Below are 22,622 nucleotides of genomic sequence, written 5' to 3'. Positions count from 1 at the left end.
GCGTTCGCCTTGTCGTTTTGCAGTTTTCACACATTCTGGTCACGGTTTGACTTGACTTTTGTGACATTCAAGCCAACATATCAATCTTTTCGACACCCTCCTTTCTGTTTTGATCATGCACCAATGAATATCTCTGGTCATGTCACCATCCCATTCACCCGACAATGCATCGGCATTTGCATTGGCAGTGACCCCCGTGCCATTACCATCCAAACGACGCCCAGGACGACCTCGAAAAGACTCGACTGCGCAAATACCGAATTCTGGACAACCGTCTGATGAAGGGGCTGTATGTGCGAAGCGGTCGACGCGGTTATCTGCGAAACTAAAGTTGGAGGAGAGTGGAGGGAGTTTGAATAGTCATGGTAGTAGTAGTAGTAGGACTAATGGTGGTGCTAATGGAGGGGGACGTGGGCAGCGAGTAGGGAATGGTACAAGACGAGTACAAAGACAGAGTCAGGAGGAGGTGCCGGTGCAAGATGAGATTGGACATGATGGGGTTGGCAGGGGACGACGACTACGGGGAAAGAATGTGGAAGGTATGACATCTGGACGACAACCTCCAACTGAACAGAAAACTGGACAAGAACCACCCCATACCCATCCCCGTGGTCGTCGTCGACGAACCCTTCAAGAACCCCAATCAACGCCTCCAAAAAAACGAATCAAAAAACCTAAAGAACCAACAAGTGAATCCGATCAAGACCTCGCAACACGCCAAACCCTCCTCTCGGCCCTCCAAATCCAAAAACGACATGCCATGGAACGACGAAAAAACCGATTACGCCATGTACTGGATCGGTATGATACCCGTGCTCGAGAACTCTATTATCTTGAACATAACTTTCCATTGTTGGAGTTTGATCCTGGGCGGATCAAGGCGGATAAAGGGGAAAAGATTGTAAAGGTGAGTTTTATAAATTGGTTTTATCAAGGTGGACGAGCATAAAAGATTCATTTATATATACATATATATATTTTTTTTTAAAAGTATTTGCAAAATTGCGATATTCGTGCCATTGTTGCTAGCGAACTCGCTTCTGCCGCTCATCACCAGCAGTCTACAGACCGCATGGGCACGCGCGGCGCATCCAACCGGCACCGCACCTCCCTAACCTCTCTAGTCGAATCCACATCCTCAACCATCGACTCCCTCATCCCGCGCTCAACCCTCCTAAACCTCGGTATAGCCCGTTTCGCAAACCTCTCTGAATACCTCTCCTCCTTTTGTCTTATCGACGACGAAGAACTCACACCCGCCGACCTCCAATCCCGGGCCGAAAAAGAAGCGACCATTGATCTCCGTATCACCGCCTTCAAACGTCTCGGCCTCCTTAAAGGCCTCACCATCTCCCAATTGGAACGAAAACCGGACCCGCCACCCAAAACGCACTGGACGTGTTTATTGGAGGAAATGAAAGTTGTTAGTGGGGGGTTTATGCATGCTGGTCGGGAACGCCTGCGTGTCACGCGGGCTGCCAGTCGGGCTGTACAAAAGTATTGGGAGTTACGGTATACCCTTGGTGAACGGACTGCGATGGCTCAGGAACGGAAATGGAAAAAGTGTTTCAAGGAGGTTCGTGTTGAGTTGACGAAGCGGTGGAAATTGGTTGAAGCGGTATGTTGTGCTCCCATCATAACAACCTTGGGTATTTTTACGCTAAACGCCCTTCCTTTTTTTTCTTGTGCAGATTATTCGTATCCAACATTCAAAACTCTTAGCTGAAGAACAACGCGAAGCCGGTAAACGCCACTTAACCCGCATGATTGAACATTCCTCCCAATTCCTCCGACGACGTCAATCGTCCATTCCCCAAGACGACGATATGGATGTTGTTAGTAATAGTTCTGTTGGACTGTCGAGGGATGAGTTGGATGATGAGGGGATGGGGTATTTTGAGAAAAGTAAAAGTGGGGATGATCGGGGAGATTCTGTGGGACCTTTTCATGACGACAATGATGACGAGTTTTTACCTGTGGATATGCAGGATGAGGATGTTGAATTGGATGGGGAAGAATATTCGGATGACGACGAGATGAGGGAATTAGTAAATGATTTGGACGTCCCTGTTGAAAGATTGGTTGGCCAAGAGTACTTTACGTATCAACTTGAAAACGGTGGTGGGTCTGATACTGTTGTATCGTCCCCTACTGTATCGGTCTCTCCTGATCACGATAATGATGATGAGGTTTTACCGGTGGATACTCAAGATGACGACGTTGAATTGGATGTGGATGACGAATCGGATGACGACGAGATGAGGGAATTAGTAAATGATTTGGATGTCCCTGTTGAAACATTAGTTGGCCATGAATACTTTACGTATCATCTTGAAAATGGTGATGGGGCTGATACTGTTGTATCGTCCCCTACTGTATCGGTCTCTCCTGATCACGATAATGATGATGAGTTTTTACCGGTGGATACTCAAGATGAGGATGTTGAATTGGTTGTGGATGACGAATCGGATGATGACGAGATGAGGGAATTAGTAAATGATTTGGACGTCCCTATTGAACACTTGGTTGGGAATGATTATTTTGCTTATCAAATGGATGAACCCGATTCCGATACAACTTGTGATTCAGTGGATGATTCGAATGACACGGATGTCCGATACGTGGCATCCAACGGGAGAATACCTCACAATGATGATTTGGAGTATATACCCACCAAAGGACATGACGATTTGCGAGTCGAACGGGAGCTTGAATCGGATGATAGTCAAGTTTGCGGGTTGCGTTCGGATTTGGATGGGGATGTTCAGTCGGTGAGGGAGTGGAGGGGGCGTTTGAAAGAGGGTGATACCCGTGGTGATGTGCGTAGTGGAGGAATGGAGGTCCAGAGTGAAATTTTGAATGTGGATGGTGCACGCGCGTCTAGATATCGCACGACGTGGAGACCTGCTTGGAAGAATGATGACGAAGAAGATGGTGATGATGATGATGAGGAAGATGAAGAAGAAGAAGATGAGGTCGTTATTGTGCAAGTTCGGGAACCTCGATGGCGACAAAATGGGTCGAGTGCTTCAAGAGGTTCTAGTGGACTATCGTTTGGATCTTTTTCGTTGGGGTATTCCAAGGGGGTACACGGTATCGATGGAAACCTAGAGGCCAAGATGGGAATTGAGAGTAAAGGACACGTTGCAAGTGATGAGGAACCCAACGAGAACGGATCAGACGTCCGTGATAGGTCTGATAAGGACGTATCAAAAGAGGAGGGGGGTGGACCCGTGTCCATGGACATTGATGAACCTGCGTCTTCTCCTGCGAGTCATACCCTGCATGATAAAGAACCATCGCCAACAGAACCTGCTCCAAACCCCACTAAATCGTCCTCCGATACCCTGCACGCACCAACGGGCACAACGCTGGCAACCACACACGTAGCCACCCCCTTCCCCTTTCTTTTAAAACATTCACTACGAGAATATCAGCATGTCGGACTGGATTGGCTTGCAGGGTTATACGAGCGCGGCCTGAATGGTATCCTAGCCGATGAAATGGGATTGGGTAAAACAATTCAAACGATTGCCCTCTTTGCTCATTTGGCATGTTCAAAAGGCGTATGGGGCCAACATCTGGTGATTGTTCCTACATCCGTTATGCTCAATTGGGAATGCGAATTCAAGAAATGGTTACCCGGGTTCAAGCTTTTGACATACTATGGATCCATCCCGGAGCGTGCAGCGAAACGCGTAGGATGGTCCAAACCCAACGCATTTCACGTCTGTATTACGAGTTACCAAATCGTGCTTCGGGATCATCATATTTTTCGACGGAAGCGGTGGTGTTATCTTGTTCTTGACGAAGCGCATAATATCAAAAACTTTCGTAGTCAGCGATGGCAGACTTTATTGGGATTCAATACGGAGCGACGTCTCCTCTTGACTGGGACACCCCTCCAAAATAATTTAATGGAGTTGTGGAGTTTATTGTACTTTTTGATGCCGGGTGATTATGACGAGGGGGGATTTGCTGGACGGCAGGAATTCAAAGAGTGGTTTGAGACTTCAGTGTCTCAGATTGTGGGTGATGGGCATCTTTCTTCTTCGTCATCGTCTTCTTTGGTCTTGTCTTCTGACATGGCTGACAATGAAACACGTGCCTCCGTCTCACGTCTCCATGCCGTTCTACGACCCTACATCCTCCGCCGCCTCAAAGCCGACGTTGAGAAACAAATGCCCGGAAAATTCGAACATGTCCTAAAATGCCGTCTAAGTAAACGCCAAAGATTTCTATACGATGACTTTATGTCCCGAGCGAAAACAAAAGAGGATTTAGCGTCTGGGAATTACCTTTCCATCGTGAACGTTTTAATGCAATTACGTAAAGTGTGTAATCACCCTGATTTATTTGAGGAGCGGCCGGTTGTGACTGGATTTGCGATACCCGAGGGCGGAATTGTTGGTCGGTTATTGGAAACAGAGGAAATCTTGATTTGGAAAAAATTGTTGTTGTCAATTGATACGATTGATTTGGGGCATTTTGGATTACGGGTTGTTGATCTTGGTGTTGAGGAGTGGGTTGGGTTCGAAGGGGATCGGATACGTGAATTGGAGGCTTTGGATGCTATTCGGGCGCGTGTTCGCCAAGCTGATGTGAATCAAGTGCAAGCGAGGACATTGGTTTCGTACAAGTATCGAACATTACAAGAGTGGCGACATGTTCTTGGATGGCGACATGCAAAAGAGGAATTGGATTGGTGGATGGGTGTTGAGAGGGTCAATCATTTACGGTGCGCAACGGTTGGTCCCATCTATGGACGTCTTCTTCGTGCGACATGCCGAAAACTTGGATACCGAGACGTGGATAATATTGTCCAAGCCAGTCAAGATCCAAGACGATTTGGCGATTATAGCTCTACCCTTCGTTCCATGATTCAAACCCCTTTTGAACGGTCGCTGTCCATGTCTGATCTTGTTTCCCGGTTTGCGTGCACTACACCTCGTGCACGTTTACATCCTTTTCGATCTATTCTCCCCCCCTCTGGATACATGTACCCTCGAACAGTAGATCTCGCCCACCTTGCCGACGAATTAACCCAAAAATGCACACAAGACCCCCTAAGTTACTCAAAAACCCGATTGGAAATGTCGTTTCCCGATAAACGCCTCGTTCAATTCGATTGCGGAAAATTACAAACCCTCGATCGATTATTGCGGGACCTTATCGCGGGTGGACATCGGGCTCTCGTCTTCACCCAAATGACACGCATGTTGGATATTCTTGAAGTATTCTTGAATTTACATGGACATTTATACCTTCGTCTTGACGGTACCACCAAAGTCGAACACCGACAACTTTTAATGGAGCGCTTTAATAATGATAAACGTATCTTGGTGTTTATTCTTTCGACGAGGAGTGGAGGGCTTGGTATGAATTTAACGGGTGCGGATACGGTTATTTTTTATGATAGTGATTGGAATCCTGCCATGGATGGTGAGTACCGTGTTCATTATTTGTAAATCATTTCGAAAAAAGTCTTTTTTATTGTGTTTTTTGTATGTGAAAAAGCTCAAGCCCAAGATCGAGCCCACCGTATCGGCCAAACCCGCGAAGTCCACATTTACCGTTTCGTAAGCGAACACACGATTGAAGAAAACATGCTCCGAAAAGCCAACCAAAAACGCCGGCTTGACCAAATTGTTATCCAAGATGGTGATTTCACCACAGAGTGGATCAATAAATCCCAATCAACAAGTAATTGGCGGGACTGGTTAGATTCTGATTCTTCACAACAAAATTGGGAATCGGCTATGATGCAAGCTGAAGATGAAACGGATGTTGTTGCGGCTCGGAAAGCGGCTGTTGAACTTGAACGCAATGTTGCGGAATTTGGTGAACAGGAATCATCCAAATCAGAGTTATTACCCCATCCACCCGACCATCAAAAAGATCAAAAAGAACAAGGAAAAATCGAGGATACTCAACCGGTTGGATCACTCGATGAATACCTATTCCGGTTCCAGATTTTTAGAATGGGGTTGGAAGGTGTTTTGGATTGGAGGGATTTTGCGGAGGAGTTACGACGGGTTGCTGATGATGATGATGATGATGATCAAAAGGGGCAAGGGAATGTGTAGATTGTGTTGTTTTTGAATTGGTAATAGTGGGGATTTTTGTTGGGGCTTTTTGTTTATTGTACAGATTTTTTCGTCGCTTTTTTTTAATGTATTTTTTTTTATATATATATTTACTTTTGGTAAAGGGTAATATTGAGAGTATGCAATAAGTGAGCGCTTTTTTTGTGTATGTTTTTGTTTTTTATGATGTGACATGTGTGTGTGATGTATACCCTTCCCATTAGACTTTTGAACAAATGCAACATTTCTCAATCCTTGTATTTCATATTATATCATACAGTTATAAAACATACTTTCTAATACTCTCTATATTACACATTATCCAAAATAAAAAACTATTCTACAATGCAAATATTTCATTCCCCCCAATGCATAGATATCTATTAAAACGTGACTCGTCTTGTCTTGGCTTTTGCCGTTTGATGACAGTTGCAATAGGGTTTGGGAAGGACGTAGCCTATTGCTCCAGTGTATGCTGCATAGACGTGCCGATGCCGTGTTGAATTCTTGTATTATACCACTATATCATACAGTTACATAACATAGTTTCCTAATATACTCTATATTACACATTATCTAAAAAAACAAAACTATTCTACAATGCAAACCAACACTTGGTTTTCTTTTTATAAAAACATATATTCATGTATACCCACCCAGGCATAGATATCCAATTAAAACGTGACTCGTCTCGTCTTGGCTTTTGTCGTTTGATGACAGTTGCAATAGGGTTTGGGTAGGACGTAGCCTATTGCTCCAGTGTATGCTGCATAGACGTGCCGATGAAAGGCTTCCACAGCTGGTTTCAACATTGGGATCCGGGTAGTTAAATACGTTGTTAGGGATGTATAGAGTGTTGGTGGCGTTATCGGTGGGATATGGGTGTGATGGCAATGTAGACCCAAATCCACATGGGGCACCGTATGCATGTCATATTGCGAATCCAATTTCGGACCCACTTTCGGATACTCAACACTTCGTACAAATTGTCGTCTCTCCATATTCCAACCCTCATCCTCTTCAAACTCATCACTATCATAAATGACCACCTCCCCATCCTCAACAGCTTCCGTAGCTTCCTTGACAAGCCCGACGAGGCGCTCACATAGTCTATCTAGGACATCCTCGTCGTCTTTGTGTGGGGGTTTTTTTGGAGGGGTTTGGGATCGGGCTTGGGCCATTAGGGTGTCGAGGAGGGGGGAGGGGTCGAGGGAGTCGTAGGAGGGGGGTTGGTCTTCTTGGTCTATTTCTTGGTCCATTTCTTGGTCTATTGCTTGGGCCATGGTTTCGAGTGTGGTGGGGTGTGTAAGAGGCATTTTTGGGTTGTGTTTGTTGGGAATAAAGGTGATGAGGATAAGATGAATGGGGACGGGAGATATGCGTTTGGCTGTCAAATAAGCGACTTCACAATGTTTTTTTGGCATGTGCGTTCAAGTTCGGGTCCCCCTCTCGTTGCGGAGGCAAGTCTACGCCGAACAAAGAGTTACCTTTTTGGATGATCCCAAAACGGTAAATAGACAAAAAACCAGAGATTTTTTTTTTTAAGTGTGTGATTTTTCATGTTGAGTTGAGTAGACCTTGGCAAACAGAGTGCTCTAAAAGATCGTACGAGTAACCAGCTCAAAGCATGTCCCAACGTACGTTTCTCATCAGTCCGTTTTTCTCCAAACCGGACAGTTTGTCATCCGCCCGTCGTCCCGCCGTCAATCTCCCGTCAACTTCCCGTCGCTCGCATTTCCCCGCCGTAGTAAAACCCGCCCGGCGCCCGCGGACAATCCCACTTCCTTCCCCGCTTGTGCGGCACAGTCACAATAATTGAGTTAGTCATGACGGCACAGTCACAAGCCATCTTCCCCGTTTCCACGTCATCGGCACAGTCATGTAACCTTATACCACGTGGTGGAAATAATACTATATTGGGGCAAATGAGAGTGTTCAAGTTCCGCTTAAAGGTGTTCTAGTTTTTTTCGAGCGTTTTATTGGGGATGTTTTTTTTGTTGGGGAGAGACACGGCGTTTGCAAGTCAGTATTTAAAAGGGAGTGGGAGGTCGATTTGTTACTCGGCTTAAGCGGCATCTCGTAGATGGGTAGGCACATGTCGGAAGAAATGTCACACTCTAGTGACATTACGTCAAAAGAAGCGTCAGATGGATTGGTTTTAGAAGACGAACGACCCACAAGCGATCTACAGAGTTGGCATACCCTTCCCCTCGACGCCGTCTATACTCACTTGTCTACATCTCCTACGGGCCTCTCCAATCATGATCTACCCGCCCGACTCGCCGAGTACGGCCCAAATACCCTGACACCTACACCCCCTATAAGATGGTATCACATCCTCCTCCGTCAACTCCGGGATACCATGAATTGGATTTTTTTTGGGTTGGGTGCTGCGGGGTTTGCCTTGGGAGATCCCGTCACGGGTGGACTTTTATGTGGATTATCTGTTTTGAATGTTTATTTGTCGTTTTCGCAGGAGGCTGCTGCGGAGCGGACTTTGGCGGCTCTCAAGGCTTTATCGTCTCCCACTTGTACGGTACTTCGAGATGGGATGATACCTGTCGTGGTGGGCACCGAGGAAGTGGTCCCAGGGGATGTTTTGGTGTTGAAGGCAGGTGATAAAGTTGCGGCGGATGTAAGGTTGATGGAAGTGAGTGGGTTGCTTGTGGATGAAGCGTTATTGACGGGTGAGGCAGTTTCAGTCAAGAAAAAGGTTGGAATGGTGAAAGAGGACGAGGCGTTGGGAGATCGAGTGAATATGGCGTATGCTTCGACGACGGTGGTCAAGGGTCGTGGGAAGGGGGTGGTGGTGGCGACGGGAATGAAGACAGAGGTAGGAAAGATTGCCAAAACTCTCAACGAATCAACCAAACAAGAAGAGTCCACACAGATTCAGAAATCGTTATGGAAAATGTATTTGGGTCTCCTTGCGACTTCTATCGTGTTTGGACTGACGGTTCTGGCCGTCAACAAGTTTCGCGTTCCGTATGATGTGGGTCTATATGCTCTCACGGCCGCCTTGTCTGTTCTCCCCGCTGGATTAACAACAGTCTTGACTGTGACGTTGGTCCTGGGTGGCAAAGAAATGACTCGACAGCGCGCAGTCGTGAGGAGGTTAAAGTGTTTGGAAACTTTGGGGGCAGTCAATATTATCTTTTCGGACAAGACGGGGACATTGACGCAGGCTCGTATGACGGTGGTTAGGGTATGGGTACCAGAGATAGGAGTGTATACCATATCATCCGGGCGCATTGGAGTCATCAAAAATGGAGGGACGGAAGAGGAGGAGGTGAATCCTCATATGCCGCTGGAGCCAAGTTTGGAACGCTTTATCCAGTGTTGCGCACTATGCAATACGACTAATGTGACCGAGATGCTTTCTCCATCGGACAAGAACACCATACCCGACAAGAAGGCCTTGGCTGACCCAACGATATTGAAACCGCTGCCTACAGGCTCACCCACCGAAACCGCGCTTGCAAGCCTTGCAAGCACGTTTAACTCTTCCAAACCAACACTGGAATCCATGGGCTGGACAATCGTACACGAACACCATTTTGATTCCACCCTAAAGAGGATGTCGGTATTAGTGAGAGATCCGGCGGGGTGTTTGCATGTCTTTACCAAAGGGGCTGCTGAGAGCGTCTTGCCGCTTTGTACAGGAGACGGGCGTATGGATGAAAATCGTGTTTTGGATGAGGTGGAGGGGTGTGCTGCGCGGGGCTTGAGGGTGATGGTCATGGGCTGGAAGGTATGGAAAGGAAATGATGAGGAGGTCAGAGAAGAGGTAGAGAGTGGGTTGCAAGTGGTGGGATGCTGTGGGATTTATGATCCGTGAGTTTTTTTTGCTTTATTTGCTTGTTGTTGTTCATCGGGTGGTTTCTTGACAATTTCGTTATAGTCCCCGTCCAGAAACGAAATACGCAATCCAACAAGCGCACCAAGCTGGGATCTCAGTGCATATGCTAACAGGGGACCACCTCAGCACAGCCATCACTATTGCCAAGGAAATCGCGCTCCTCCCGCCGTCCTACAATCCGACCGCAGGCAACTCTAATACAACACACATGACGACCACCGGCCCACTCTTTGACGCCCTCACTGACGAAGAGATCGACGCTCTTCCTTCTCTCCCCCTCATTGTCGCACGCTGCACACCCGAAACTAAAGTCCGCATGATTCGTGCGTCTAAACGTCGGGGCTACATCTCCGCCATGACGGGTGACGGAATCAACGACTCTCCGTCCCTCCAAATCGCCCACGTAGGCATCGCAATGGGTCAAAGTGGCTCCGATGTTGCCAAACAATCCTCAGACATGATTCTCACCGACGACAATTTTGACACGATTATAAAAGCTATTGCGGAGGGACGAAGAATTTATCGCAACATTCAACGGTTCTTGCTTTATTACTGGATTGGACTTGGTGCGTGTGCGCTTGTTGTCATGGGGAATCTATGGATAAAGGATCCCCAGGGGAGTCCAGTATCACCCATTTCGACACTTGAAATGGTATATTTGTATATCATCATGTCACCCCCTGCTGCGTCCCTATCGACTCAACCCGCCGCAAGAACACTCATGTCTGAACCACCACGCCCCGCAACGGAATCTCTTTTCAATAAGGACATTGTCATGGATTTCGGGTTTTACACTTTTGTCATGACATGCCTGCTCTTGGGATCCTTTTATACTGCATTGTTTGTCGAGGGGGGTGTACAGAGTGTGAAATGTGATGAGAACTTTGACGAAGGGTGTCGTGGATTGTATCGAGCTCGCGCAACACTTTTATGTGTTTTTTCATTGGTGTTGATGGTTCAAGCCATTCATGTCCGATCGAAAGGATTGCAATGGATGAATAAACGTGGATTAAAAGCTACTTGGGATGATAGAGTTTGGATGTCGAGTTTTGTTGTGGTTGTGACGACTCTTGTTGTTGTTACGATGGTCGAGTCGATTGCCCGTGTTATGGGCATGGCACCCATATCGTGGGAATGGGGACTTGTGTGGGCAAGTGTACTATTTTTTGTACTTGCTGGCGAGGTGTATAAGAGTGTTAAGCGGGAGCCAAGAGAGGGGGATGTGATAGAGATGGGGGTATGATGGAATAGCGTTGATAGATGAAAGAGATGTTCTCATACACTTAGGTGCTCTCCTCTACATAATAACTATGAACTGTACTATATTGGTCAAATGTCCGACATTGCATGGGCCAGCTTTCCAGACCATTAATCTTGAAAGAGATTGCCTCAAAAGGGTTCTTCAAGTACTGCGCACTTTTTTGGGTGACAAGTATAACCAGTACATGCTTGATCGCTCACAAAAAGTTTTCAACTTTGTAAGGCAAAAACAAATTTCCATCAACTCTTTTTCCAACCAAGAGCTATTGCCCAAACGCAAAGTTCGAAGATATGATTGTGGAGAATCTTTTGCGATAGGTCTAATGAAAGCGTACAAAAGCGCAAACAATGTCGCTTTAAACCCCATTTTTTGCAGCATCTGCTCCAAAGTTTCTTAATGGAGACAAAAAATAAATAGAGTTACAATGAAAGAGCTACATTCCGGTAATTCAGTAATCCAAGCGAGTAGACTCTCTTAGGTTGGAGTTACAATGAAAAGAATCATAAAAAAAGAAAACAAAAGAATAAAAAAATATGAGAATACAGGGTAGCCACAAGTCCTTTGGTTGTTGACACTGCTGCAAAGGGTTGCTCTTTTGGCTAGTGCGGGATTACTTTCCTAGACGTTTTCACCACAATGTAAACAATAAAGAACTGGACAAATTCCCTGTTAAAGGAACAAAAGGACCATCATGACGCTTGAGTTTATGCAAAGGATCGTGTCCTGGACATTTGGGACGTCAGTCCATCTCCTCCAAACTCTTGAGCGTATTTGATGGCGTTTCTCCCTGATCCTTCACCTAATACTTGGTTCATATATCTGTTGGTTTCGACGTCTTCTTTGGACGGTCGAACCCTTCTTTTTTCGACTGACTACGTAGGTAATCAGAACCCGATCCATCCGCATGCTTACGGCTTTAAAGAAGGAACATTCTTTAACAGTTTCAACTTACAAGTCCGCGCATGAAATCCTGAAACTTTAAGTTGGGGCGAAGGCGGGCGGGGTGTTCGAACACTTAACAAAAAAAAAAAAAAAAAGTGTGACGACGCGTGTGTTCCAACAGAAAGCACACAAGAGAAATTCGCTCGGTAAAAGCGACAATTGGGGACAGTTCTGCCAATTTGTCTGCATTCTTCAGTAAAATACTTGTCATTTGACTATCTGTGTTGTGTGTTCCGCCTCCCCCCTTCCCCATGAGTTTTTTGCTTTGATGACAAACTTGTCAAGCCGTAGCTTCCTTTGAGATAGCAGACTAACAGCATAAAAGGAGGTAACAAGAACTGTTTTCCCCTTCACGCACTTTCGTCTTTTGTTATCCAGTCACTCGCGTCAAACCTCATCACGCTTTAAACAGCCTCTACTGTATCATCATGCACATCCAAACCATTCTCCTCCTAACCTTTGCCGTAATCATCGCTCTTGCAACCGCCGCCCCCATTCCAAGCACAAACACCATCCGCACCACAACTCCTCATACCCGGGCAATTAGAGGCTCACCAATGCAAGCGTCAGCACCCATGTTTGCAACAAATATCCGATCACAGGCGCGGAGGGGTCAGATGATGCAGTAGGGATATCGGAGGAAATTTTAGTCCTGTTTGTTGGACCATGGACCATAGTTTTGCTATTGCTAGTATTTCTCTTTTTATAATACATACAGTCTGAAAACCAAGCTTTGTTTTGCTTCCCTTCGTTGCAAGCTGCCCAGTTTATGGCCACTGTGCGCAAGTTCGCTCCCAGTTCAATGACCAAAGCCAAGTCCCGTGACAAAGGACATTTTATACATTTAAATGTGAGTAAAATGAGGCTATTATGTCATTAGCAAAAGCCACATCCTCCGCGTCGCCCCCAAACGCAACCTTCCGCCCATCGTTCGTCATCCTGCTTTCATTTTGTTTTGACCCCATCCGCACATATAAAAAGGATCGCATTCGCCCATCCACACATTTATATACCAACTCTAAAGCTCAAACTCTCTATATATTCTCCCAACCAAAATACCTTACATCCGATCATCATGAACGCTCTGTCCTCCTTCCGTGTTGCATTCCTCCGCACATCCCCAGTCAGGGGCCTTTGCACACCGCAAATTCGCTGCATGTCTCAGGGCCTTGGCGCACACATGAACGATAATGACCCAAAGAAGATTCAACGGGATGCCCCAAAAGCAAAACGTATGTCGTTGCATATCCATCAGGCACAGTAGACATGTCAGCCAACCACTAAGGCTTTGTTGCCCATGTAGCTGGAAAGAAGGATACCTCTTCTCATTTCAACCAAGATGGAGGATGGGCTGAAGAGATGGCATCAACATCAGAAGCTGCGGTAAGTTATTTTGAGTATTGCGATGCAGTCGTTCTTTGAGGCTCATTGAATCTTGTTCGGATCAAAGGTCAAGGCCGATCGCGGTCATCATCACAAACACGATGATCTGAAATCACTTCAGGAACAGTCTGTGGAAAAGCTGACGAAAAAGCACCGAGGAAACGCCTGAATAAACATGTAGTTTTAGAGATTTTGTAACTCGGTCCAGTGGGCTGATGAATACAAATGACTGTACAAGATGTGTATGCCTCCTTTCCCGATTTGATCGGATTACTTTACATGGTTATCTTTTTTATTTTTTTATTTAAAATCCTCTTGCTGTTGGAATCTTTTAAAGATTATGCCATTCACATGTTCGAACGGTATCCTGCAAGAGATTTCGTGTAGCAACTCATTACCCATGTGAGCATCTAAATATAGTGACCCGCGTAATCGCGGGCATGTCTCTTCGGAGCATTTTAAAATGCATACGTGTAGATCTTGGATCGACTACGACCAGACTTTGTAGCATATATCGTATCAAGCAGCGTCATGGCGGTTGCTACAGCAGCGCCGACTGCGGTCGACACATTGCGGACTACCATCAGTCATGATGTGGGGAAAGGGCAACGCAGAGGTAAATTTGGGTTCATCTTGGTCATAATAAAGTATCTAATAAACAGCAACCGGACCTGCAGGCAAAAAAAGGCACCTCAAGCTTTTCATACATCCCCCAAGCATTCCTACCAAGTTTCAAACTTTCCATTTTGATGATCGTGAAGAAAAAGGCTTCAATTCAACCGCACCAAGATTCAATAAGAGATTGGTATTTGCGAACAATATGCAGTCCTCCCGAACATGGATCGATTACAAGTTTTAACTCGCTTTGAGTTACAGGATGAATTACCGGGACCGGGTTACTACCGATCCAAACCGAATGAGGAACTTGGAGATGGGGGATCCTTTTCGCAAAAGGGTTATGGGGTCGGATTTGTATCAAAGGTATCACTACGAGATGCATACTTCACTGCGTCAAAGCAACTGCTTAGGTTTCATTCCACTCCCTAGTCGAAACGATTCCACAAACCACCAACCGATCTCGAAACCAATCTACCTATCCACGGCAACCCAACCAAATACAATCCGCGTGAACCCACCTACAGTCACTCCATAACCCACAATCCGTCCCCAGCCTTCCGCGCACCCCTCGTTCCCCCACCACCGTCATCAGCAATTATACCGTCTTGGGGTGCACGGTTCGATCGACCAACCCCTGGGCCTGGATATTATGCTCCCGAACGAACACCCAGACGAGCACAAGCAGGACCGGGAGCGGGAGATGGTGGTGGTGCGGAAGAGGCGGGAGCAAGGAGCGCTTTCGTGAGTCGGAGTAAGAGGAGTGCGATTAATGATGCTGCGTCAATGCCTGGCAAGGATGCGCCTCCACCTGGTACGTCGGCTTATTGCTGGGGAATATCTTGATCTAGTTGAATTTTTTATTCGTTGCCTTTTATGGAACTTGTTCGATGGTATTAGGTGCCTACATTGTCCAGGAGGAAACAATTGCAAAGCATGTACCTGCGGCTGTCGCGGCTTTTAAAGCAACTGCAAGGCCCAATTTAACATCAAAGTAAGGGTGGCAATGTGGGCCTTGCATCCTTCTCTTCCTTGCTGACACTTGCACCAACATTCCAAAGACAAACGGTGAATAATCCCGGTCCGGGAGCGTACAACCTCCAACCTTCACCAGATCAAGGTTCACATATCCGGTAAGCCCGCAAAACTGTCTATCTGTGTCCGTTGACCACTCATCCTTGGCTCCGCACAGCCGACGACCTGGACCACCCCTCTCTATAGCCCCTCCACCACCACGGCCCGCAACACCCCTTTCAAACCACGTCTCCATCCCAGGCTCCAACGTCCCACCAATCGCCAATCCAGGTCCCGGTCGCTACGACCTAGCTGCGGCAGCTGATATTATCCTCCGCAAAGCACCGTCCTTAAAGGCTGCTTTTGTGAGTTCGTCACCGAGATTTGGGACTGATCCAGACGGACGGAGTAGGCCTGGTCCTGGGTTCTATAAGCCTATTGATGCAGGACGGATGAGGAGCTTTCATTTGAATTTGGAGAGCAGATGGACTTGAAGAGATTTGTTTTTAGATACATGTATCCTCCATTTCGGTAGACTTTTGAGCTCCAAAGCAGAAAGAAAATCTCCTCTTAAGCATCAGCGATTCTGAATAGGAACCCAACGTATTTATGAATACAGTTTTCTGTCTACGAAACTTCCATCCTCCATCTACTACGAACTATATGACTCTAAGTCACACCCTTAGTAGCGATGTGAATTTGCGAGCACACATTTAGCTCCCAGTTTCCCACTATAACTGACAAGAATCTCGAACGCAGACACAGCAAACTGCTATCACCTAAAATAACCCGTCCATACCAAGAACCTCCTCAACAGGCTCTGAGCTGTTTCGAGTTCCAAAAAAGGACCCAAAATAGGCAATGACGTTTTGCACGGCAGCAGCCGGCAGTGAAGACCCTGAATGCGCGTCCAGCAACGGACTATGGTCGTTCACATTGATGGAGACGGCTGATGGGCTGGCTATTGAAAGCTGAGGAATTATCTCACGTTTGCAGGTGGGACAGACGAGAGCATGATTAAGGAGCCACGGGTCAATGCTGTGTGGTGATTTCAGTTAGATATATGGGGAATCAATCAATCAATTTACGTCCTTTTCTTACCAGCTTTGATGAAACACATGTCGGCAAGGCAGTTCCCTCACTTTACATCCAATCTTGAACTCATCAATGCAGATAGCACAACAATCCGTCGAGAATCCTTTTCCATCCTTCTCCTCAGTCTTTCCGAATTTCAATTCCAATCCATCCAAATCTTCCTGCGTTACCGTTCGCAGTCGCAATCTGACCCTCTCAACCTGCATTTCACCATCCTCACCTACTATGATCTTGATCATTGCTGATGTCCCTGGTCGTGGTGACTGCAAAGGAATGGGACCAAATATTCTGTTGTGAAGCAGAACCAACGCCGCTCCTACGGCCATCGCTCCTAGTGCACCGAGGAAAAAACACAAGGCGGACACCAAGGCGTCACCCCAAATGCCCGTGAAGACGCCGTCCCACGCTTGATCCGGGTCAATAACGTGAGGATATTTCCGTTGTCCTGATGGTAACTGATCTGAATCTAGCTTCTCATTTGCAGACTTGATCAAGGCTCTAACTACGCCTACACCTTGCCCCCATTGAGCGCTCTCTTTCAAAATCTGTCCATCGAAATCTGTAACAAAGAGCGCGGCAATCTGCACTTCAGCGTCCGTTGCATCGACAGCTGACATACGCACAGGGTGATCATAGTAAGGCGACGTTGCGATATTGTAGATGATGCCACCTTTGAATCCAGCGCGCTGGGCGTTGAGTATTTTGACATCAAACGGACAGTGTCCGCGTGGAAGAAGAATGTACGCATCGTCGGTTTGCTGATTCGCAAGAAGAAGCGGCTTTTTGAACGGTCTACATCCAGTTTCGTTTTCGAGAATCAGGATTCGCACTTTTGCTGGCTTTTGTATCGGTGCACCAAACAATGCTGGGATACCCACGACCGCACCTCGATCCCCAGCGCTCAATATATGAATGTTGACTGCCTCGTCGTCGGAAGATAATGCGACTGAATCAGATTTTTTGGGAAGTATGCCGGGCTTGGGGTGAATCGCCATGAAAATCAAGAAAGCCACGACAAACGCCAACCAGATGCGGGCCATCGTAGTTGTCGTTGTCGTAAGGAATATTAGGAAACGGGTTGCTCTTGTTTGTTGCTGCAGTGGAGGTTCAGTGGCTGGTGGTGATGATGAATCCATCCTTTGGGGGGCGATCTGCACTTTCTGTACGTTGTCCAATCGACCAGATGAATTCAGCTTTTGTCAAAAGGGGCCCTGACAGCATAAACTCATCTCAAATGTCATTTTTAAAAAGTTATGGCATGAGCATCCCCGGAATTTCCATACAATTGGGATATTATTACCCTGTGATGCCGCGCATAGTATCGGACCGTTTCGTAGTGATTCATAAGAGCATTACTTTTTGGGGTGATCCTCATCATGGGGCGACCGTAGCTATTTTTGGCATACATGCATTTAGGCTTTCGATATATCCCCCCCGTATTGACATCCTAATCTGATCTATAATCCAGTGTTCTCTCCTTTCCGGCTAAATGTTCCGCATTACCTTGTTGATGTAGTAGTGTGTAGACGGACATCGGACCACTGAACAAGTGTTCATAATGTTACATGGCTGACTATATCAGTAAGATAGGTGCTCCTCGCCCCACTTGAGATTGAAAGGCATCCATACAACATTCCGCAAAGATTGTTGATAAGGTGGAAGGCTGACATTGAATGACGTTGACAGATTTTACAATTTTACTTTGATTACACTCGAGAACAAACTCGATAGAAGAATGCATATGCCTCTTTGGGCTGTTCTCGTGTCGCAGAGAAATGTTTTCCTACTCAAACGTTTCCTGACTACTTGTGATAGCATCATTCATCTGTCGGGGTTTTGACGTCTGGTAATTGAAGCATTTGCAATAACTCAAGAACGGATAACTAGAGAATAAGTTACGATTCTGGTGCAAGCAATGCACTAGTCGCCTTTTACAGATGGCCTACAGATTCTCCCTTGTTCGTTCTATGTCTCTTCAACAGTTTCTTGGTCCAAAAAACTGATTATTGACGTACTTTGGATTACGTACGTAATTATTTCCAAATTGGGACATGCAAATGACTTCACTACCAGCTCCGTGTCGTCTGTCTCGGCTTGTTCCTGTCAATCTACAATTTGTGATTTGGTTTGATCCTCATCGTGAATACATAACATATTTAGAACGCAAGTAAGCCTCCAAAGGAAAACGCACAAGGTGTTGCAGACGAGCTACGACAAGTTTTTGCCAGAAGCGTCAACGACCACCACCTCATATTGCAAGCCGGAGACGATTTCCCAAGTTTTTTGAGACGCTCCAATTCTCTGATGCCGGAACCCTCGGAACCAAAACCGCCAGAACGTATTGATACACCCATTAGTGCTACCTCTTCCTCAACCGCGGACTCTCCGTCCAGAGACGACATCAATGGCGTACCGGCAGCTCAGGATGGCGACGTCGACGACTCTCCCGCCTCTTCGCCAACACTTTCCGCCACTAGCGATACCCTCATACAAGCGCTGGACTTTGACCTACTAGATTTTGATGATGATCTCTCTTCATTTGACTTGGTCGGCTCAGACTGGATCCGTGTCCTCTCATCCACATTCTCAGCGCAGCGAGATCGACTCGAGCAAACGCCGTTTGGTCGCAAGTTCCGAAAGCTGGTAGATACCCAAAAACGGATTGTCAACAACCAATTGCGGTTGTTGAAAATGCAGCAGAGCCCAGAAGCTGTTAAAAAAAGGGACAAGCTAGCGTTTGTGGTCGGGGTTACCAATATGTGGGTTACCGCGTTACTAGTCGGGGTTTGGCCAGAAGTTATTCCCTGGTTTTATGTCGTAAAGACTTTTGTCTTGCTGATGATGAGACTGATAGTGTATAGGAGGAAGCGATGGCATTATTTCATGTTTGATATGTGCTACTTTGTGAATGCGCTGTTGATCTTATACCTCGCATTCCCGGGCTCGCACGCTAATTTGTTTGCGGCTACCTGGGGTCTCGCCAACGGGCCGGTACTCATTGCTATAACTGCTTGGCGAAACTCTCTCGTCTTCCACTCGCTGGACAAGGTTACGTCGCTCCTCATTCACTTTGACCCTCCTTTGACGCTCTTTATCTGTCGTTGGGTCGTAAAGCCTCATCACCAACACGCCCTTCGCATTCTTCCCGACCACCTTTTGTCCCTCTCTACGAATCCCCCAGATATATCCTTCTCTCAAATGATGCTCACTTCGGTCGCGACCTACGTGTTTTGGCAAGCCGCGTACTGGGTCTTTGTTTGGACCATGCGCGCAGACAAGATCAAAGCAGGCTATGCTACGAGTACGACATGGATGCTGGCCAATCAACAGTCCCTCATCTACAGGGCGGCCAAGCGATTTCGTCCTGCATATCAACCTGCAGTATTTATGGCTATTCAGCTTGTCTATACCCTCATTACAATCGCCCCCACGTATCTATTTTACCGATTCAAATGGCTTAATGCGGCTGCATTGATGGGGAGCTTGTGCGTCGCGACATATAATGGGGCAAATTATTATTTTGAAGTGTTTAGTCGAAGATATGTCGAGGAATTGAAGGGATTGAAGAAAGAGCTGGAAAGGGTGGGAAGTTCGGTCCAGCTTGAGGGACTCGACGGATTGGATGGGGGTAATGTTCAAGGTGATGGAGTTAAGAAAGTGAAGAAGGGGTAGGCGTGATTGTGAATGTGCTTTGCAGAGACTGTCAATAGGGATTGGTGATGCGAGACAGTTCAAATTACTGTGATATATTTTGCTGGAAAGTTGGGTAAAAATATATTATCGAGAAATATAATGGTAACGCTGGTATTGCGAGAACCATTGTTATTTCCTTGTGGCCAATATCCTTATAGAGCCCCCTACAGTTACAGTTTTCCACTTCCATGAACAAATCAGCCTGCGGGCACAATCACTAGGTTATTATATATTATATCTATTAGTTACTTATTGGCCGTATTAGAGTATATCGTGTCGCTATATAATGCAATCAATGCTAATACTAAGTCATGTATAAGGGTATTACGGTACTACTGAAAAAAATGCAACTAAAAAAAAGAAAGGTAAACTCTACATTCCATATCTACGTTCTTCTCCTTCTCCCATAGACCCAGACGCTCGTCGCTGGTCCATTGGGGTGTGGGGTCGGCAGGTACCTCGCGCATTAGCGTGATGTCGTGCTAGAGCGTCTTGACGCGAAAACCCACGGCCACATTGGGTGCAAAAGTACGGGCGAATACCCTCGTGAATTCGAACGTGGCGGGAAAGATCGTGTCGGCGGTTAAATGCTGCAGAGCTGGGTGAGACGCGGATTTAGCAAGAACTGTGATGAGAGGCTAGAAAGAACAACAGATCTAGGCAAAGTCATCTACCATTGGCTACACCGGAATGGTCTCGACTGATCTCGAGATTGTGTGCGTGTACTTGCGGTCGGTGAGACTGGTGCTGCTCCCTCCCGAGATAGCACCTGTGAAGGCACGCTTGTCTGTCTCGTTTGACCTCTTGCCTCTGGGCGAGACCCACTTCTTAGATCGGGAACGGCAGGATGAGGGGGAGAGTATAAAGGTGGTGAATACGATAGCGGCGAAGGTGTTTGGGAAGGTGCTGTGGCAGGATATTGCTGAGTGGCCTGTATCGGCCGAAGGTACGAATCATCCGAGGCGGAAGAATACGGTATTGGAGACGAGGGCATTGTTCGGACAGGTAACGTAAGTGGATGTGGTGACCTGACATTTACTTCCCGAAACGTGTCATGAGACGATAGCCTCTCTACAGACGCTTCCGCTGCCGAAGCCGCATACCCTCCAATAGATGTCACCAATCCAACTCCACCTCGGTCGGTAACTGCCGCGCCTTCATAAGCATTTGCTTTACCACGAACACCAGAGGCCTTCTCATTGGCATGGTGTGCAGCCATTATGACCGAGTCTCTCACATCGGCATGTACCAACGAGCTAAGTAAAAGAAGTTGCCGCACATCTTCGTCCTGCAGTCTGCTCATCGATGCTTGAACTTGTTGTGCGACGGATGAACGTCTTTGTCCTTCTCCTTGGTGGGTCTGTCGTTCTTGTGACGGTCGCGTATTGTCCGTGGACCGCGCTGCCTCTTCCCCACCAGGTGATGAAGAAGGTCGAGCCGGGCAATCCTGTGGTTTTAGGGTCGAGTGGGGAACTGACTCGCAGGACCCCGATGATGAGGATGAGCGATTTGTAAAGCGCTCATGAGAAAGGTATTCGGTGAGTGGCGGGCCTGGTAATGGGGGTAACGACGAGTGGAGTGGTCGATGTCTATGTCCTATGTAACCATGTACAGCACCCTAGTTAAAAAAAACGCCACGTCTTATAAATAATCAACAAGGCGATACGTACGTAGAGGCTCTGACGCAAGAGACGACGAACTTCCTTGCTCTTCTTTCTGTTGCCTTGGTTCGCTCAACACGCCTTCGATGCGGCCTCTTTCCAATTCCGCCCCGACCGTCTTGGAGGGGGGCGGCGAGCTGCCAGCCGCCCCGCTACGACCAAACTCCCTAGGTAGGGACTGGACGCCCGAAATGCGATCCTGCAAGAGAGTGTTGTTCTCAGGCTCAGCGATCCCCTCTGATGACGAAGCTTCCATGCACAACAGATGAATGGTGCTTCAAAGCGCCGATAAAGATGTTTAACGACGGAACGTGTCCTGGTCTTTGTCTACTGTGAGACGGAAGGCCAATCGTATGAAGCCCTGTCCCTTTCACGTTGCGGTACTCTCGCACACGGCAGAAGGTTTGGAATGGATCATTGATATGGCATTAGACCGACTTCTTGCCCCCACAAAGCTAAAAAGGGCGGACTGCTATTTTCTATACCGCGCTTTACGTTCGGCCAGGAAATAGAAATTCACTCTGCCTTCTTCATGTCCCTTTTTTTTTCTGCTCATCAATTCAAAACTCAAAAGTTTTTTTCTTTTGTCGTTGGTATCTACGAAAAGTGTGAAATATCACACTTTACATATCGCTGGTAAACATGCACGTGATGATAACTAGGCTTAGCATGGTGACCCTTCCTGCCGCAGTTTGTCCAATTCAAGGGTATTGAAGCAGCAAAAAGACGAGCGATGACGAGCGAAAAAAAAGCGAAAAGGGAGCAAGGCAAAAAACAAAAAATGCGCATGACAAAATGTCGGAACTTGGAGAAGACGGTTTGCTGTGGTGGCAAACGGTTGGCCTTCCCAACGTGGACAAAAACTGTCGCTATTGGGTAAGTTTCCAAGCGGCTTTCACGATCTCATCTGCAAAAGCCAAAAAAGCATCCGACTCTGCTGTTTGCAAAGCCGTCACTGTATGTGTGTTTTTGTGTCAGGATGCCCTTTTGTCGTTCAGGTAAACGTTTGGTAA

At 46.8% G+C, this 22,622-nt stretch overlaps 8 protein-coding genes across 8 annotated transcripts; 5 read left to right on the top strand and 3 right to left on the bottom strand.

Annotated features, from left to right (window-relative positions):
• Window positions 1-21: 21 nt before the first annotated feature.
• SPPG_05614 (uncharacterized protein) lies at window positions 22-6,086 on the top strand (the record flags this gene model as incomplete). Its single annotated transcript, XM_016753824.1, has 4 exons — window positions 22-907; window positions 992-1,618; window positions 1,692-5,442; window positions 5,518-6,086. The coding sequence occupies exons 1-4, from the start codon at window positions 140-142 to the stop codon at window positions 6,084-6,086; spliced, it is 5,715 nt and encodes a 1,904-aa protein (XP_016607409.1). The 5' UTR covers window positions 22-139.
• Window positions 6,087-6,579: 493 nt separating this feature from the next.
• Window positions 6,580-7,826, bottom strand: SPPG_05613 (uncharacterized protein). Its single transcript, XM_016753823.1, has one exon. It carries the CDS (start codon window positions 7,508-7,510, stop codon window positions 6,761-6,763), a length of 750 nt encoding a protein of 249 aa, XP_016607408.1. The 5' UTR covers window positions 7,511-7,826; the 3' UTR covers window positions 6,580-6,760.
• A 203-nt stretch (window positions 7,827-8,029) lies between these two features.
• On the top strand, window positions 8,030-11,308 carry SPPG_05612 (potassium/sodium efflux P-type ATPase, fungal-type). The gene is made up of 2 exons (XM_016753822.1): window positions 8,030-9,920; window positions 9,988-11,308. Exons 1-2 carry the CDS (start codon window positions 8,170-8,172, stop codon window positions 11,186-11,188), a joined length of 2,952 nt encoding a protein of 983 aa, XP_016607407.1. The 5' UTR covers window positions 8,030-8,169; the 3' UTR covers window positions 11,189-11,308.
• A 1,770-nt stretch (window positions 11,309-13,078) lies between these two features.
• Window positions 13,079-13,770, top strand: SPPG_05611 (uncharacterized protein). Its single transcript, XM_016753821.1, has 3 exons — window positions 13,079-13,380; window positions 13,452-13,531; window positions 13,599-13,770. Exons 1-3 carry the CDS (start codon window positions 13,224-13,226, stop codon window positions 13,698-13,700), a joined length of 339 nt encoding a protein of 112 aa, XP_016607406.1. The 5' UTR covers window positions 13,079-13,223; the 3' UTR covers window positions 13,701-13,770.
• A 225-nt stretch (window positions 13,771-13,995) lies between these two features.
• Window positions 13,996-15,802, top strand: SPPG_05610 (uncharacterized protein). The gene is made up of 7 exons (XM_016753820.1): window positions 13,996-14,147; window positions 14,209-14,336; window positions 14,408-14,512; window positions 14,579-14,960; window positions 15,047-15,140; window positions 15,208-15,279; window positions 15,339-15,802. Exons 1-7 carry the CDS (start codon window positions 14,063-14,065, stop codon window positions 15,652-15,654), a joined length of 1,182 nt encoding a protein of 393 aa, XP_016607405.1. The 5' UTR covers window positions 13,996-14,062; the 3' UTR covers window positions 15,655-15,802.
• SPPG_05609 (uncharacterized protein) lies at window positions 15,663-17,554 on the bottom strand. Its single transcript, XM_016753819.1, has 2 exons — window positions 16,262-17,554; window positions 15,663-16,198 (listed from the first exon to the last, which is right to left on the bottom strand). The coding sequence occupies exons 1-2, from the start codon at window positions 17,389-17,391 to the stop codon at window positions 15,940-15,942; spliced, it is 1,389 nt and encodes a 462-aa protein (XP_016607404.1). The 5' UTR covers window positions 17,392-17,554; the 3' UTR covers window positions 15,663-15,939.
• An 801-nt stretch (window positions 17,555-18,355) lies between these two features.
• On the top strand, window positions 18,356-20,113 carry SPPG_05608 (uncharacterized protein). The gene has a single exon (XM_016753818.1). It carries the CDS (start codon window positions 18,560-18,562, stop codon window positions 19,925-19,927), a length of 1,368 nt encoding a protein of 455 aa, XP_016607403.1. The 5' UTR covers window positions 18,356-18,559; the 3' UTR covers window positions 19,928-20,113.
• Window positions 20,114-20,166: 53 nt separating this feature from the next.
• On the bottom strand, window positions 20,167-22,236 carry SPPG_05607 (uncharacterized protein). The gene is made up of 3 exons (XM_016753817.1): window positions 21,619-22,236; window positions 20,623-21,544; window positions 20,167-20,546 (listed from the first exon to the last, which is right to left on the bottom strand). The coding sequence occupies exons 1-3, from the start codon at window positions 21,863-21,865 to the stop codon at window positions 20,321-20,323; spliced, it is 1,395 nt and encodes a 464-aa protein (XP_016607402.1). The 5' UTR covers window positions 21,866-22,236; the 3' UTR covers window positions 20,167-20,320.
• Window positions 22,237-22,622: the final 386 nt, after the last annotated feature.

This window comes from Spizellomyces punctatus, assembly GCF_000182565.1.
Source record: "Spizellomyces punctatus DAOM BR117 chromosome Unknown supercont1.9, whole genome shotgun sequence".
NCBI classification, from domain to species: domain Eukaryota; kingdom Fungi; phylum Chytridiomycota; class Chytridiomycetes; order Spizellomycetales; family Spizellomycetaceae; genus Spizellomyces; species Spizellomyces punctatus.
This window is presented reverse-complemented; position numbering and strand designations above follow the sequence as displayed.